Below are 15355 nucleotides of genomic sequence, written 5' to 3' on the forward strand. Positions count from 1 at the left end.
TAAACAAGTTTGATGGCAATGGGATTCAAACCTGTAAACCTTGAATCGTGAAGCTTCTCCTTTCCTAATACCACCAAAGCTGTATAAACACAAAGTAATGACAATTACAGCAAAAACAATGTTATACTATTTTGTGCTTATAAATAAACATAAGAGGAATGTATTTTAATTAGTTGATTACTTTGACCACAATCTACATAATGAAAATATCAACTATTAAATTATGGAATAATCAAAAATAGCAATTGGAAACACCAATTTCAATTAGATGTTTAGTATGGTGATAATCAATGTAACAGTAATTTCAATTAATTGATTCAATATTCAATCTCTAAAACACACTACTTAAAATATATTAACTATATGTTAAGCAATCTTTACTAAATAAAATCCAAAAAAATCTAAATATTCATTTTTAATTACTTTTAATTCCCAATCAAAACGTTTATACTTAATGATTTTACACAAAGTTCATCAAAATTTTACAAATTATACAACAGATTAAAATATTTTATTAAAGAATATTATATTGTATAACTGACAATTTAAATAACTGATTACATTTATGTATCATTTGAATCATTTACGAAATCGTTCCAAGTTTTTATAGAAAATTCAGTTAATAAAAATAACTGTTTTGTCCACCAAAAATAACAGAAGTATTGCATTGCTTCTACTGATCATCCTTATCCTTGGCACCGTGCTTCAATATGCGAGTGAATTCAATGTAGTCAAACATTCCATTCTTATCTATGGGAGCTTCACTATACATTCTATCCACCTGTGAAAACAAATGCTTATCTTTAACTTTCACTTACACCATATCTTTCTAACAATACAAATAGTTGTAAAGTCAAACAAAAAGATATAGTAACAATGTGATAAAATAAATGTATATGTAAAAAAAATTATAATTGATGTAATTAAGTTCCTAAAAGACAAGTATTTTATTAAAAGTTCCTCCTGGAGTTTAGGACCACAGGTTTAATACACCCTTACACTGAAATATTTGTTAGGATTAACTTCATAAAGAATAAATAAACACGTCATTTACTTTTACATCAAGAAATGCTAAAACAATCAATTTTGTTTTTTGAAACTTTTATGGCCAATAAATAATTATTATATCAATAACAAATCAATAGCACTAAACAAAATGGCAGTTTTCACAGACCTATTTTTATATTCATGATTTAAATTAAAGAAACCTTCAGAAGTAGAAACAATGTTTATATTGAAGTATTTTCAAATAAGGAGTTATTGTTTCCTGATGTTATGACATAGGATTATATGAATGTTGTGATTACTATGTAAATGCTTTATTTACCTTCATTTAATTTTTACAATATAAAAAACTAAGTATTAAAATTACTTTTTGAATATTTTTTTCATTAGGAGGTAAACTATCGTAATTGAAAATGTTCACTGAAAACTATAAACAAAGTTCTCCGACATGGTGAGAAAAGGTCTAGTTCTATACGGTTATGGTGGTTTAATTTCAACCACATTTTCAAGACTACTACTAAATATATTTATTACCCTAGTTAATCAATTAAGCAGTTGTTTACATACATGCACCATTGAACCTTAAAAATGTAGTTGAAATTTGATCTTTTAACCATGTAAACATGACCAACAACAGAAGTATCTAAAAAACAAACTTCATCTTATCCTTTATCTGAAGTTTATATGTTATTAGTACAACACAACCTGCACCATAGTACATTTAATTTTAGTCTGACTGACAATTGATTGTTAAGTTTCTGTGAATTAGAAACAGTTAATTGTACACCCATAAACATGCAGGATCAAAGGAAACTACAAGGTAGTCACAATGGTATAGAAAAGTATTACTAATTTGAAGAGACACAAGTCTGACCAATTATTATAAGTAAAATTATATGGATAAGACACAAATGGAATGTAGTTAGACTTTTTTAGCTCACACAAACAAAGCAAGCTTGGATGATAATATGATTGAAAATATTTATTTTTTAATTTGTTTAATGGTAATTTCAGTGTTGGACAATTCTGTCGTTCATACATCATTTAAAAAAATAACAACATATCTAATGAAGGAGAAAATATTATTGCCATGACAACAATTATATCAGTATTTATGTAATACAACACAGGAAAATCATAATTAACAGTCAATTTTAGCTGTGGCATGATGGCCCATAGAATAATTGAGTTTTTCAAACACAATCTTTTATCTCATAGCTCTTTCATCTCAACTGATTTGAGTTCTGTTTACAGTTTTGGACTGCAAGTTAAACCCTTTTGACTGATGCAATTGACCATGCCCAATGTCACACAGATTAACTTAATCTAATCCTGCCTAAACGAATTTCAAATGCTATGGTTACTGGGGATTCCCTCTTCTTATATATCTAACTGATAAAATGCAAGTTAAGAAATTTATTGGAAATAAATAAACCTATAAGCTCCATTTTTTTTTACATATAGTATTTTTCAAATTAAGAAAAATATCAAAATGCTCATTAAAAATGGTATGTGCATTTTACCTTTTATTTTACAATTAACAATCACAGTGTAAAATCAGAAATAAATCATTTCAACACTGCTGCACTATATAAGGCAGCAACTTCAATGTGCAAGTAATTGTCTGTATTTGGAAAAGATTAAAATTAGTTTATTTAGTGCATTAGTATTCATGTTTTATGGGTTATAAACTACTTCAACTGGTTAATCATTAACCATTTACATTACCTTTTTAATTTCTTTGTAGAAACAGTTTATTGTAAGCTAATGATTTGTATGTTTTAAATATTGTGATAAAAACAAACATCTTGTGGTAAGGATTTATGTTCAATATATATTAAAATTGTACAAAGTTACAATTTCTTTTAAAATTTAAGTTAGCATGTAATAATGTGATAAATTACAAGCAGTACATATAATGTCCCTCATTCCAAGTAAACCTATGCATATGTATATGCAGAGTATCCCCATTCAAGGGATTCCAAAATAAAAACAAATCACACCTTTATCTCTCATCTGAATGTTCTAGACTTAATGTCCAAAATCATCTTTGTCAATAAGACCATTAAGTGGGAAGAGATGTTTGGTAAACTACTAAACCCAAGTCCAAAGTACTTTAAAGATGAATAAAAGACCCTAGTTTCCCATCTGTGAAGTCCTTAATGTGATTACATATGAGGTGTGTGGCTTCGATATCTGATAACTTGTTGATATGTTATTCATATCAAAGGAAATTCTGTAACTTCCTTTTATTTCATTGTTTTGATCATTTTATTCAAGGGATTTATATTTTACAATCATGCAACCAGTTTTTATTGCTTATTTTGTTAATTTACATAGATGTAAATGTTACTTTTGCTTGTTTTCTTTTTTGTATTTTCCCACTATTGATACTATACTAAGTTGCACACTGATTGTTATACCACTCTCCTGTTTGCTTTCAAACAACATAAACTGCCACTGACTTATGCCAACCATCTTAGACTTGCTTGTAAAGAACAATTCTTTCAAGACTTACGTATTCCAATATTACATTTCTGTTGTCCATTTCAGTATTTTTTTTTTTGCTTCTTCTCAGCAAAGATATCCAAACAGCTAATAACTTGTTAAAGCATTTCGAGCTAAAACATCTTACTGTTCTTGAAGAAAGTTAACACCTGTACTTGCAGGAAGATCATTCACAAGATTTCTACTAAATTATGGCCTGTCATTCAGAGAATTTACACTGAGAAATTTTATATCACTTCTGGATCATTTGGGTTTTCTTTCCTGATCACTTCTAATATTGACAGTACCAGTTTTATGAACCCTCTCCATGATCTTGCACATTGCACTACGTGAAACAAAGTTGAGGTGCAATCTGTCAGTGAAAGTAGCTTTTGTAGCTAAAACATTTACTTCTATACGCTTTTCATGTATAATTTCCTTTCAAGGAATCATCATCTTTACCATAAGTTTCAAACTCTAAACTTGCACAACTACTCACATTTATACAGACTATTTACTTTTACATAACCAGTGGTAGATCCAGAGTTAAATGAGGGGATTAATGTGGGCATGAAGGAAAGAGAATTAGATTACCAAATGAATGCAAACCAAAAATGGACATGATGAGTCTGTAAATACACAAAACAAATATTAGCACATACATGTTTTTCATTGTCATCAAAAAGGGAGGCTGAGGCCCCTTTGGTTTCCCACAGATTGCTCCATAACCACACAACATTTAACAGTATTTCATTTTTCTACAAATGACATTCTGTCTTGTGTGAATAGTATTATACATATATTTTATCTTTTGACTTTATAATTATTTCCAATACTGTACACATGTGTGTGGAGTTATGACAATGTAAATTTTGTTAGTCTGTTTTAAAAAATTAATATTAATTTTACATGCTACTTTTGAGTTATGATTTAATTAGTTAGCTTACTTTTGACTAGATACTATCAATACAGTGATATATTGTTAATGTTGCAAGTGGTTTACTATTATAGTTAGTAAACAGTTTGAGTTTTGAAATGATTGCTACAACCAACTCTTGTGCTGTCCAACTACTGAATTTGGTTGAGAAGAAATGCTCTAGGTCCTTGTGGTTACATATCATTAAAGTCCTGTCTTTTCCCTTTGTTGTGTTATGTAACAAGTTTAATCAATTGATGAGTGTACCAAGTATTCCTCAGTAACTGCCATGTTTGTGCTATCTGTTTACTCCTGTCAGTCATAGAAAACTCTACATAAGGGCAACATTTTCAAAAAGGTCTACAAATATCCTAGATTGGTTATACAGAAAGGAAAAGTCTGCCTACAACTGTGAAATGAATTAGTAAAGTAACTTACAAATTTTAGTTCTTTCTTATACTTTACAAATTAGTCATCTTAGATTTTAGGGAGACTGAAGACTAGTGAATCTCCTTCTCACAAGAATAAGAACATTAGAAGTGTTAATATTCTATAAGATTTATGATATTTTACTTTCTTTCAGATACAGGGAACAAGAATGTAGGTCCCTAACTTCTGAAACTGATGCATAAATGTACTAATCTAGAATGCTGCTGTTAATCCAAGATATATTTGGTGAATTTGTACTATAGCAGTAAATGTACCCATTTTGGATAAAAGTTAAAAGAATAATCAAGTCATTTGATATAAAAAGAAAATCCAACAATGCATTCTAAAGACAGCTAGTGTAGGTATTAAAACTTTAATTAAAATAAAGCACAGAGCAATGTTTTAACTTTCTCAAGCCATCTTCAGGTGAACAAAAATAAAAAAAAAAGTTGTTCATTTTAATCAAAGTTTTAATATCCATACCAGCTGTTGTTGGAATATGTTTTTACTTCAACTAGGTTTCTCATCATCATGAAAATTTGACAGATAAAAAAAGAAACTATGGTTCTGATGTAAGAATACTTTTTTTATGCATCATAAAACATGTGCAGGCTGAACTTATACATTGCACGTACTTTTGAACTTACAAGTAACACAAGTAATGAACGAAAAACAATGTTTTCACATTTTCACTGTCATTTTCAGATGAAGCTTGGTAGTTAAAAAAATTAAAATAAGTAAATTTCAATATATTAATATTCAAAAAAGAATGTTTTTTTTCCCTCCAAGTTTATTGGGCTTATAAAAATTTTAACTGAAGATTGTAAAAAATGAGAAAACATCATGCTTTCAGCTTATCATGCAATACATGTACAATCAACTGATGTTATAAATATACCTTCTGCCAATATATGTAATCTTTTCAAAGTCCAATTTAATGGATTTAATTTTCAGACACACAACATATATTAGTTTACAATTAAATAGTATTTACCAGATGCACCTTGATATTCTACAATAAATTAAAAACCACTTAAAATATTTCTGAAGGGCTCAACTTGTAAATGAAATGCACTACTGCCATCTGTGAACAATTTGGAATGATACTTCAGCATAAATATTTTCTCATTGGAAAAATGAACCAATTTAAGAAGTTTTCTCCATATACTATTCATGGATTTCCAAACCATATTCAGTCTCACTCACTCTTAGTTTTATATTTTCTGCTCTAGATTCAGAAATAATATGGATACCTAGTACAAACTGGAACCAAAGCTGCACATTATATCACAATCTTGCTGGTGAAACTCTCCACCCACGACCATGAATTTGACCATGATTTGAATTTTGCACAAAACTACACGAGGGATAGCTCTTCCTAATTTATCCATGATAGATTAGAGAAAAGGCAGCTAGACAACACAACACACTGCCAACTCTTAGGCTACTCTTTTATCAATGAAAATTGGGATTAACTATCACATTACTGCACTCTCACAGCTGAAAGGACAAGCATTTTAGAGTGAGATCTTAACCCACAACTCACAGGTTGCAAGTCAAGTGTCCTAACCACCAGGCCCATAAGACATGGAAGAACTAGTTTATGGTTGCAGTACTTCACTTTAATATAGAGGATACTTTCTTTTGCACCACCTTTTAAAGACTAGTTTTATCTCTGGAAGTAAAATGAAACTCAATTGGCTATTATGTGAGAAATTTCCTAAAGCCTTCTTGTCTTAGTGAAAGGGTCTAGTTTTTGGTTTTCCATTATAACTGCTGAATTCAAATTCTTACTTGCTATATATCAACAGTGCTGTACTGTATGTATTTACTGCTCTCTGTATTGAGTTCAGGTAGTCAGAGATTCAGCACTGAGTTCATGCAACGCAATCAACCTGAGGCAGACTACATTCAAACACTTTTTTTTCCACTTATAAGACCCATATTTTTCTTCATGGTATGATTCAAGATGAATCCTGAACACTCCTGAAGAAATCTATTAATTGAGACATGATCTGATGCCTGTTACACATAACAGTCCTGTAATTATTTCTCCTTTAATCTAACAACATATGTGTGCACATACATATATGCACATCTTCTCTGTCAAATGCCACTGATCATAGAACCTAATGACAAATATTTTTGAATACCTATTCAAATACACATTGTCTTTCATAATGATGGTTCTACTAAAAGGTTAAGGAAATCTGTGCTTTTATCAATTTTCTTAAAGTTTAACAATGATACAGTTAGATCTCTGCACTTAGAATATTCTAGGAATTATCTGACATATAATACACTCAATTCATTTTGCTCATGGCTATAACAGAAGTTTTTTTACCAAGGTAAGTGTTAGTTCTAATAAACTGGCCAGTCTGTGTATCACCAAGAGCAAAATAATGCATTAAAACTCAACCTTCAAATGTGTGCAACATGAAAAGACTAGCACAGTATCTACTAACATACATTACTTCTTTTACAGTAAACATAAATGACTGTTTCAACAGATAATTTTCTTCATTTGTAAATGTCATATGTACTTAATACTATTTTACTCTTCCCAAGTTATACTTTACTTAATGTACTGGAAAAATAACAGTTTGTTTCGCTATACTCAAAATGTACTTCTGTTATACATAAATTTCATTATTGAAACTGTAAAATAAGAAAAATACTTGCAGCCTCTTCAGTAAAACGATCCCCCATTGTAGTAAGTAACTCTCTGAGTCTTTCTTCATAAATACAACCAGTGTTATCCTCATCAAAGCATGCAAATGCATTTCTTATTACATCTTCAGGGTCTGTACCTTGGAGTCGTTCACCAAACAGAGTTAGAAACATGGTAAAGTTTATTGGGCCTGGAGCATCATTCATCATGTTTTCCAGGTATTTGTCATTTGGGTTCTTTCCTGTGATATACAAAATACTGTATAATTCACTGGGTATAGACATTAGGCACTAATTATGATACACTTTAAAGATATGTTTTTCCAATTTATGCAAGATTGCACACATATGTGAACCATAATTTCTAATTTTTAAATAGTTTCAGAAGCCCTAAAGACAGTTATAACATGAGGTCTTACCTTGGAAAACTGATTATATGTACTTATATGTACAGTTCATAGTTTAGCAAATGGTTTGAACTAACTTACTTGAAGAGCCTTCTCATCATGCTAGCAGGTTACGTACTTTCATATTTTAAAATTTATCCCACTGTTTATTTCACCATGCCTTTAAATCACCCTACTTCTACTGTTACATTTTGATACATTATTGCATGCAAACAAGTAATGATTTTATTGCTATCACTAAAACTTTGTTTTTATAAAGTTCTTTAAAGGGTGAGTTACACATTCACATACAGGGTAAGCAAAATTATAAAAAAATGTAAGTGAAATTTAAATAATTCATGAAACTAAGATACAGGCATGTGTTTAAATCTTGAAGTTAATACACTGACGTCTAGCTGCTAGTATACAGTTACCCCACAACAAATATATATAATAAAGAAAAATTTAATTGTTGAAATTCAAACTACACTTTATAATGCATTAAAAATATACTGTAGTTTGGCATTGTTATGCTACAGTTAAATACTATTTAATAAGTGAACAGAAAATCTTACCTGCCAATCCTATTTTTTCCTGACAATTTACCCATAAAAAAATTCTTTTTTTAAGCTAATATACAAAAATGGATTGTAATAAGGAAAAATGATGGAATTTCCATTTTGATGCTTCAACATAATTACACTAGAATAATTAGAATGTTATTGTGTACAAAATGACTAACTTCAGAACTGTGATAATTCTATTATTTTCTGGTTCTAATAAGTAAAGTGACAAATGCTGTTAATTATCTCTTTGTACCTAAATTATCTGTGCTTGATTTATTAACTTTAATTGTGTACATTCTATTCAATACCGCTAGACTGATCTCTTCAGTATAGTTGTCATCATATTTAATTCCAAGAGCTACGTATATGTAGACTAGTTTTGGTTGTAGACATATTTGGTATCAGTAATTAGATATGCTTTCCATTGTTAGAAAGAAAATTATTTTTCCAAACATGTTCAAGCATTAACTGTTTGACTATCTGCAACATCTATAGAATAATATTTAGTGTCTGAGTACTATGTAACTCCTCCTAAACTATTGACCTCACCAACTTTTGAAGTCTATCAAATAAATTGTTTCCACCCTGAAGATTGCATTTTTCATCCCATTCCTTGGGTAACATGGAGATTTCCCCCCAAACCCCTTCTACTAAACTACCCGACTCAACTTTTAAATAGTGTCAAACAACTCATTTTGGTTCTACAGTTTACAAAACGTTTCATCCGACCCCTTATGAAACTTGTTTTTTTTTGCAAAAACACTTTTAATGGAATTCCCTGAAAGTATACACTAGAACTGCCACTGATTTATATAAGAGCATGTGAATAAATAGGCCAACTGACAACCCTATGTAACTTGGTTAAAGGAATTAAATTTGCATTATAGTGACCCTGTAAATATGAACTGTAGTTACACAGGTTCATTAGTATTTTTTTAAAAAACTCAACCAATCAAATACCAATGTATCCATTTGCTAGTTTTTTTCGTATAATCTAAATCACTAGTTCACTTCTCATAGTTCTTGTACCTGATGATGCCCAGTTAATCTGGTGAAACATTGTAACCACAGATACTATACTCAGTATGTCTGACAATAAAGAAGCTTTACATTTTATATAACACAGTATTTTCTTTATTTTTTAAAATCATATTCAGGAAAACACAAGATTTAGTTAACAATACTGCAGGATGTTAATGGAAAACATAAGAGAAATATTAGAGCTTACAAGATGAATAACTTAAACATTTTTAGGCATTTAAAAAGAAATATTAACTGTCAAACATTTCTGTCAATTAATAGTTTATTGGTGTTTCAATATTTTAATAAGTATTCCATCTAGTGAGCTGTTGTAGCATTAATCTAAAGGATTCAATACTAAGTTCTGAAGACTAAAGAGCAAATGACAGATATGGAATTTTTTGAGCTCCTTTAGAAGTTATTTTCATTCCTAAAAGAGTTTGAGTGTTAACCTTTACCTCATAGCTACAGAATTTTCTTCAAAGAGAAAACATAAGATAAGCTTAGTTGGGATTAGAGAGTACAACACATGACAGTAAAGTATTCTGATGAATCAAATCATTGTTGTTTCAATGTCATTTTAATGTTTCCAAATCCAGATTTTCCCACAAAATACAACTACCAGTAGAACACTGAAGAGCCTACCATATAAATGAAAGGAGTTTGAAAATGTCTTTACGAAAAAAAACCCAATAAAGACTAGCTGAAAATAGGAAGATTAACCACCTAAAAATAATTAAGCCTATTGATTAATTTATTAGCCAATTCTAGCATTGTTAACTTCTTAAGTATCATTCATGATTTGAAGATAATGTGAAACTTCTGTATCAAGGTAATTTACAAAGTTTGTTCTAGACCAAAACATTCTCAGGTTTTTGTGGTGAATTTTTAGGTTCAGGATAAAAGAATTTCCTATTTGAGTTACATTTATGCAATTTTAATTAAATCAATATGTGTGTGTGTGTGTGTGTGTGTGTATAATTAAATATATACTTACCATATATACTTACATATGTATATCCAGTATGGATTAATGAAAAAAAAACACCTAAAAGTTTTGGAGATTAGGAGAAAAACTAAATAAAGTTCTTCAAATAACAATTAGAAGATGATTTGTTTGCAACTAACAATCAATATAACACTGCAACTTTATCACACAGACATGTATCCGTGACACTCTGGCTTTATTAGATTACTTAGCTCAGAAAGTTTAACATAAAAGTCAACTAAAGAAATAGAAGAGGTGTATCAAAGTTCACTTCAAAATGTGTCTTGGAACAAATATATACATTATCTTTGTACACAGTACTTTAATAATCATTCACCTTTCTGACATTACCTTAACTTCATTTAACATATTTATTGAAAAATTATTCCCAATAATTTTTTTCCAGATCAAGGTAAAGACTGTATATTCTATGTACCCAGAAGCATATCATGCATATATGTCACACATACTTTGTCAAGGTTTCTGGATTTTCATATGCTATCAATATTCGTAATTAGTAATGACATTCAACTGATATTTGATGAAGCTACACAGACTCTGTCTAACCACCATTTATGTGAGATGTAAAAGGTATGAAAAGCTTGCAAAACACAGACCAATAAAAAGAAAAAATCTAGAGATTTTCTAAATTTTCTTGTTCATTTAAACCAAACTTAAACAAAACAATGGTTGTATTTATGGTTGCAAAGACTGAAATAACCATGAATTTCACCTTCACATAACTATTGTAGAATATATCTTCATTAAAGTATATCCATATTTATCATGTAACACATTTTCTAAGTTTTCATACAGTTTCTACATTTAGCTATGCCATTCCCTTCTCATGGCTGCAAACCTAATTCTTTTGCACAGGCAAAGGCTATATATATACACACATACTACAATTTTTATTCTTAAGTCTCAAAGACTGGAAGGCAGCCTATTCAGACAGGCAATACAGAAACCCATATGTCTGGATCAGCTTAAAAATGCATTTAGAACACTTGTTAAAATATGTAATTTGAGAACTTATAGAATTATTGACTGTCTTTGTTCTGTCAGGTAAGTGAAAAAGATATTTCAGTAGTTCTGTCATTTACCCTTGCTCACTCTGGGGCATTATATCTTGGTTCAGAACATTCAGTTTCACTCACTAGTCAAGTTATATCATTCATAACAGTTTTCAGTTACATTATTTTCATGAAATACAAGTTCAATATCTATGTACAAGAACAGTTACTTTTCATACACAGTTCCTTCATCATATTCATGTTTAAACAACTTTTAAATGTTGCTTTTCCTTCCCCTCTCTAGTGCATTAATTAAAACAAATTACATATTCAATATTACTTCAAACAGAAGGTAAGTTTGATAAATTTAAATGTATGAATTTAACAGGTTAAATAGGAAGCACCTCTAGTTTGTGATATCTACACAAGTTCTAGGACTTACTACAAAGAACTCTTGGTTTTATTTTATCAATCTATCAATAACAGGATTCTACACAGTAGTTTAGTTTCTTATCTTAATTATCTGAATTATTCTCATTTTCACTACATATATACATAGCTAGAAGAAATGTTTGATCCAGATTTTCTTACACAACTAGTGGGAAAGTTTCATGGTGATTCCTGTAGTTTACTATAAATGATGATCTCAATATCCTCATCAGTAATTTTCTTCAAAATAACAAATTAGAGATGTCAATATGACAAATCAATTAAATAATAAGACAACTACTAACATACCATATTAAAGACATACTTAATATGATATTTACATCAAAATAAATTTTCTATATTAATTTATAAAACATGAACTATTTACAACTGATAAACACTTCAAGTTTTATATAGGTCACACAGAATGATACATTACACTTTTGGTCAATCATTAATAAAATATTTTTACAGTTGGAAATAACCACAGAATTGAGGATACAAAAAGTAAGGACAATTGTACATTTTATTTATTTATAAACATGGTTTTACAGTAAAGACATCATTATGGTGAAACCATTCTCATTAATAAAGTATTTGTGAAATGTACAAAGATTTTTCTCCTCAATTTTATAATTATGGAATTTACCAACTACCAACAATTTGAAGTATCAACCACACTTCCCACTAGTTTTTAAAGGATATATAGTTGGTGAAGCAAGATGCCAAGTTACCTGTTTAGCTTTTAAATTTTTTATAAACACACTTTAATAATGACTAGCATATTTTAAAACTTTTTATTATAAAGTGTATAAAAAACATTTAGAAACATTACACTGAAGTTTTTTAGATATTCTTACCCATTGAAGCTAGCATATCATGAAGATCTTCTTTATCTATGAAACCATCTCTGTTTTGGTCAATCATATTGAAAGCTTCCTTAAATTCCTGAATTTGAGCCTGATCAAACATTGCAAAAACATTGGAAGTAGCTCGTTGTGCACGTTTCTTTGGTCCAGCCTTTGATTTGGTTCTACGACTTGCCATTTTATTGTTTTAACTATAGTCAAAAATGTAACTTTAATAAACTTAGTTACTTTGCTCCAGGAATGAACAGAAAATATAATAAACATGATAAAATATAAAAATTTGTTTACATATAATTAAAATCATAACTTTGAAATACAATGTATAATAGATCTTATTCTCAGAATGTGATAAAAACAACTGAACTTTTTAAATCTTCTTTTCTTATAATCCCCAAAAATATTTCTAAAATGTGTAAAGAGTATGATACTAGTAGGTTATACTTGCAAAATACAGCCTTGTGGGTTGTTCATAAACATCTGACCTATAGCTACATACTGTCTTATGCATATATTTTTCTAGTTGATTCAGCCCGGCATGGCCAAGCATGTTAAGGCATGCAACTCGTAATCTGAGAGTTGCAGGTTCCAATCCCTTTTGCGCCAAACATGCTCGCCCTTTCAGCCGTGAGGGCGTTATAATGTGATGGTCAATCATGGTAAAAGAGTAGCCAAAGAGTTGGTGGTGGGTAGATGACTAGCTGCCTTTCCTCTAGTCTTACACTGCTAAATTAGGGATGGCTAGCACAGATAGCCTTCGAGCAGCTTTGGGCGAAATTGAAAGACAAACAATCTAGTTGATTCAAATCAAAAGTAGGCAACAGTATACTATATGTATGCTTTATCACCGACATATGTAGTTTAAATTATATATAAAGGAGACATTACGCTGTAGTTATGTTTATAAATATATATTTTATTAAAATATAACACTCCACGTTCAATTTATTTCTCTACGCTCGCCACGTAAAAGTCATAACGAAAACATTTCAGCACTAGAACTATTGACATCAATTAACATAAGATGAGATACTAGTATCAGTAATAGATTAGTATTAAAGTCGACGTTAGCCTACCTTCTATTTCCAATGTTAATTTCTTCTCTTACACCTGAAATTCACGAGCGTTACAACAGTAGTACAAAGAGCAACTTATATTACTTAATACAAGTTTTAGCACTAGTGCTAATTTCTGTAACGTCGGTTCAGCTTTTGTCGAAGAGTTAAACTTTTCTTTTTGTCTTTCTATAGGTTTACTGAATGATTTTCCTTTACTACACTGTTCGTTGCTAGAAACTTATTTAAAACCTATATAAAACACAAATAACGCTTACTTTCTGAATGTTTTAACACAACCTCAACTTGCACAATTACCAGTAACACATACCAAGTTTGCAACGATAATGACACATAATATCGTGACCATCAGATGTCGCTTAAATTATATCGTTTTTTTTTCTTAATGACAAATTGTCATAAATAAAAACGATATTGCTATTTCAATCCAGTTTTGTCGTTTACGTCTCCCTTTTGTAACAGTAATTTAAAAAGCATGAAAAATTTAACTAAACACTTAATTTTGCTAAACTGAGTACATAGATTTTGGTGTCTATTCATACATATCTCGAGAGAACGACATCTTTCCTTTAAGTTGGCTGGGTACGCCTCTGAGGATCCAAAACTTCCAATGCATTATAAAAGTACCCCGGTGGAACAGCGGCAAATCTATGGATTTACAATGCTAAAATCAAGGATTCGATTCCTCTCGGTGTACACAGCACATAGTCAGATTTCGCTTTGCTATAAGAGAAAAAAATGTTTTTAAAATATTTAAAAAAAGTAGCTACTACCATTTTAACCAAGTCAAAAAATTACCTAGAACGTGTTAGATAAAATAGGGCAAATAATCCATCCGGCCTTTTATAGAATCACATATAAATCCCTTATTAGAAAAAAAAAAAAAAGATCCTGCAGGAGTTCGGCGGTAAAAGTCTTAGGATGTATAACTCTAAAACCCATACACTATACTGTATGTATATCTTTGCCACTATTCGTTCGTAAAAGAGTAGCCCGAGAGTTTGGGGTGGGTGGTGATGACTAGTTGCTTTCCCTCTAGTTTTACACTGCAAAATTAGGGACGGCTAGCGCAGATAGCTCTCGTGTAGCTTTTCTTGAAATTCAAACCAAAATAAAACTTTGTGCTTAAGAACAAACAATCTATTTAAAAACAATAAAAACCCCTTTGTGATAACTTGTGGTTCCATTATCACGTATAACTATCTTGATTTTTTGCAGTTTTGTCAGATAGAAGGAGTTATAAAATTATTCATATTATTTTCTTATTATTTTTAAGATCACTAGGCAAACAAATATATGTGTAACAGTTTAACTAACTCAGTGATGACGAGAAACCCACTTGTTGAGAAATTTATATGCAAAAACGGCTCGTTTGGGCTGAGAAAACACATATAAGTTTAACTAACTATTCTGAACACTTAGATGATTTTAAAGAAGAATTTGTGCTTCCATTGTAGACAAGATAGTTTTCTGTGGGTTGTTCTTCAGACAAAAAGGTTTTATA

The 15355-nt window shown here is 30.1% G+C and overlaps 1 protein-coding gene across 2 annotated transcripts; it reads right to left on the minus strand.

Moving 5' to 3' along the window:
* Nucleotides 1-408: 408 nt before the first annotated feature.
* On the minus strand, nucleotides 409-14207 carry LOC143229364 (myosin regulatory light chain 12A-like). Of its 2 annotated transcripts, none has more exons than XM_076461593.1 (4): nucleotides 13852-14207; nucleotides 12770-12969; nucleotides 7522-7749; nucleotides 409-783 (listed from the first exon to the last, which is right to left on the minus strand). In XM_076461593.1, exons 2-4 carry the CDS (start codon nucleotides 12954-12956, stop codon nucleotides 674-676), a joined length of 525 nt encoding a protein of 174 aa, XP_076317708.1. In that variant the 5' UTR covers nucleotides 12957-12969; nucleotides 13852-14207; the 3' UTR covers nucleotides 409-673. The 2 variants fall into 2 exon arrangements, with proteins under 2 accessions (XP_076317708.1, XP_076317709.1); XM_076461594.1 differs by having other exon boundaries at nucleotides 409-781; nucleotides 7516-7749.
* Nucleotides 14208-15355: the final 1148 nt, after the last annotated feature.

Source organism: Tachypleus tridentatus, chromosome 10 (genome assembly GCF_004210375.1).
Source record: "Tachypleus tridentatus isolate NWPU-2018 chromosome 10, ASM421037v1, whole genome shotgun sequence".
Lineage (NCBI taxonomy): Eukaryota > Metazoa > Arthropoda > Merostomata > Xiphosura > Limulidae > Tachypleus > Tachypleus tridentatus.

Coding starts and splice junctions, on each gene's coding strand:
- LOC143229364 (XM_076461593.1), bottom strand. CDS start 12,956: ATGGCAAGTCGTAGAACCAAATCAAAGGCTGGACCAAAGAAACGTGCA. Junction 7,750..12,769: donor TGATATGCTAGCTTCAATGG/GTAAGAATATCT, acceptor TGTATATCACAG/GAAAGAACCCAAATGACAAA. Junction 784..7,521: donor GGATCGTTTTACTGAAGAGG/CTGCAAGTATTT, acceptor ATTTGTTTTCAC/AGGTGGATAGAATGTATAGT.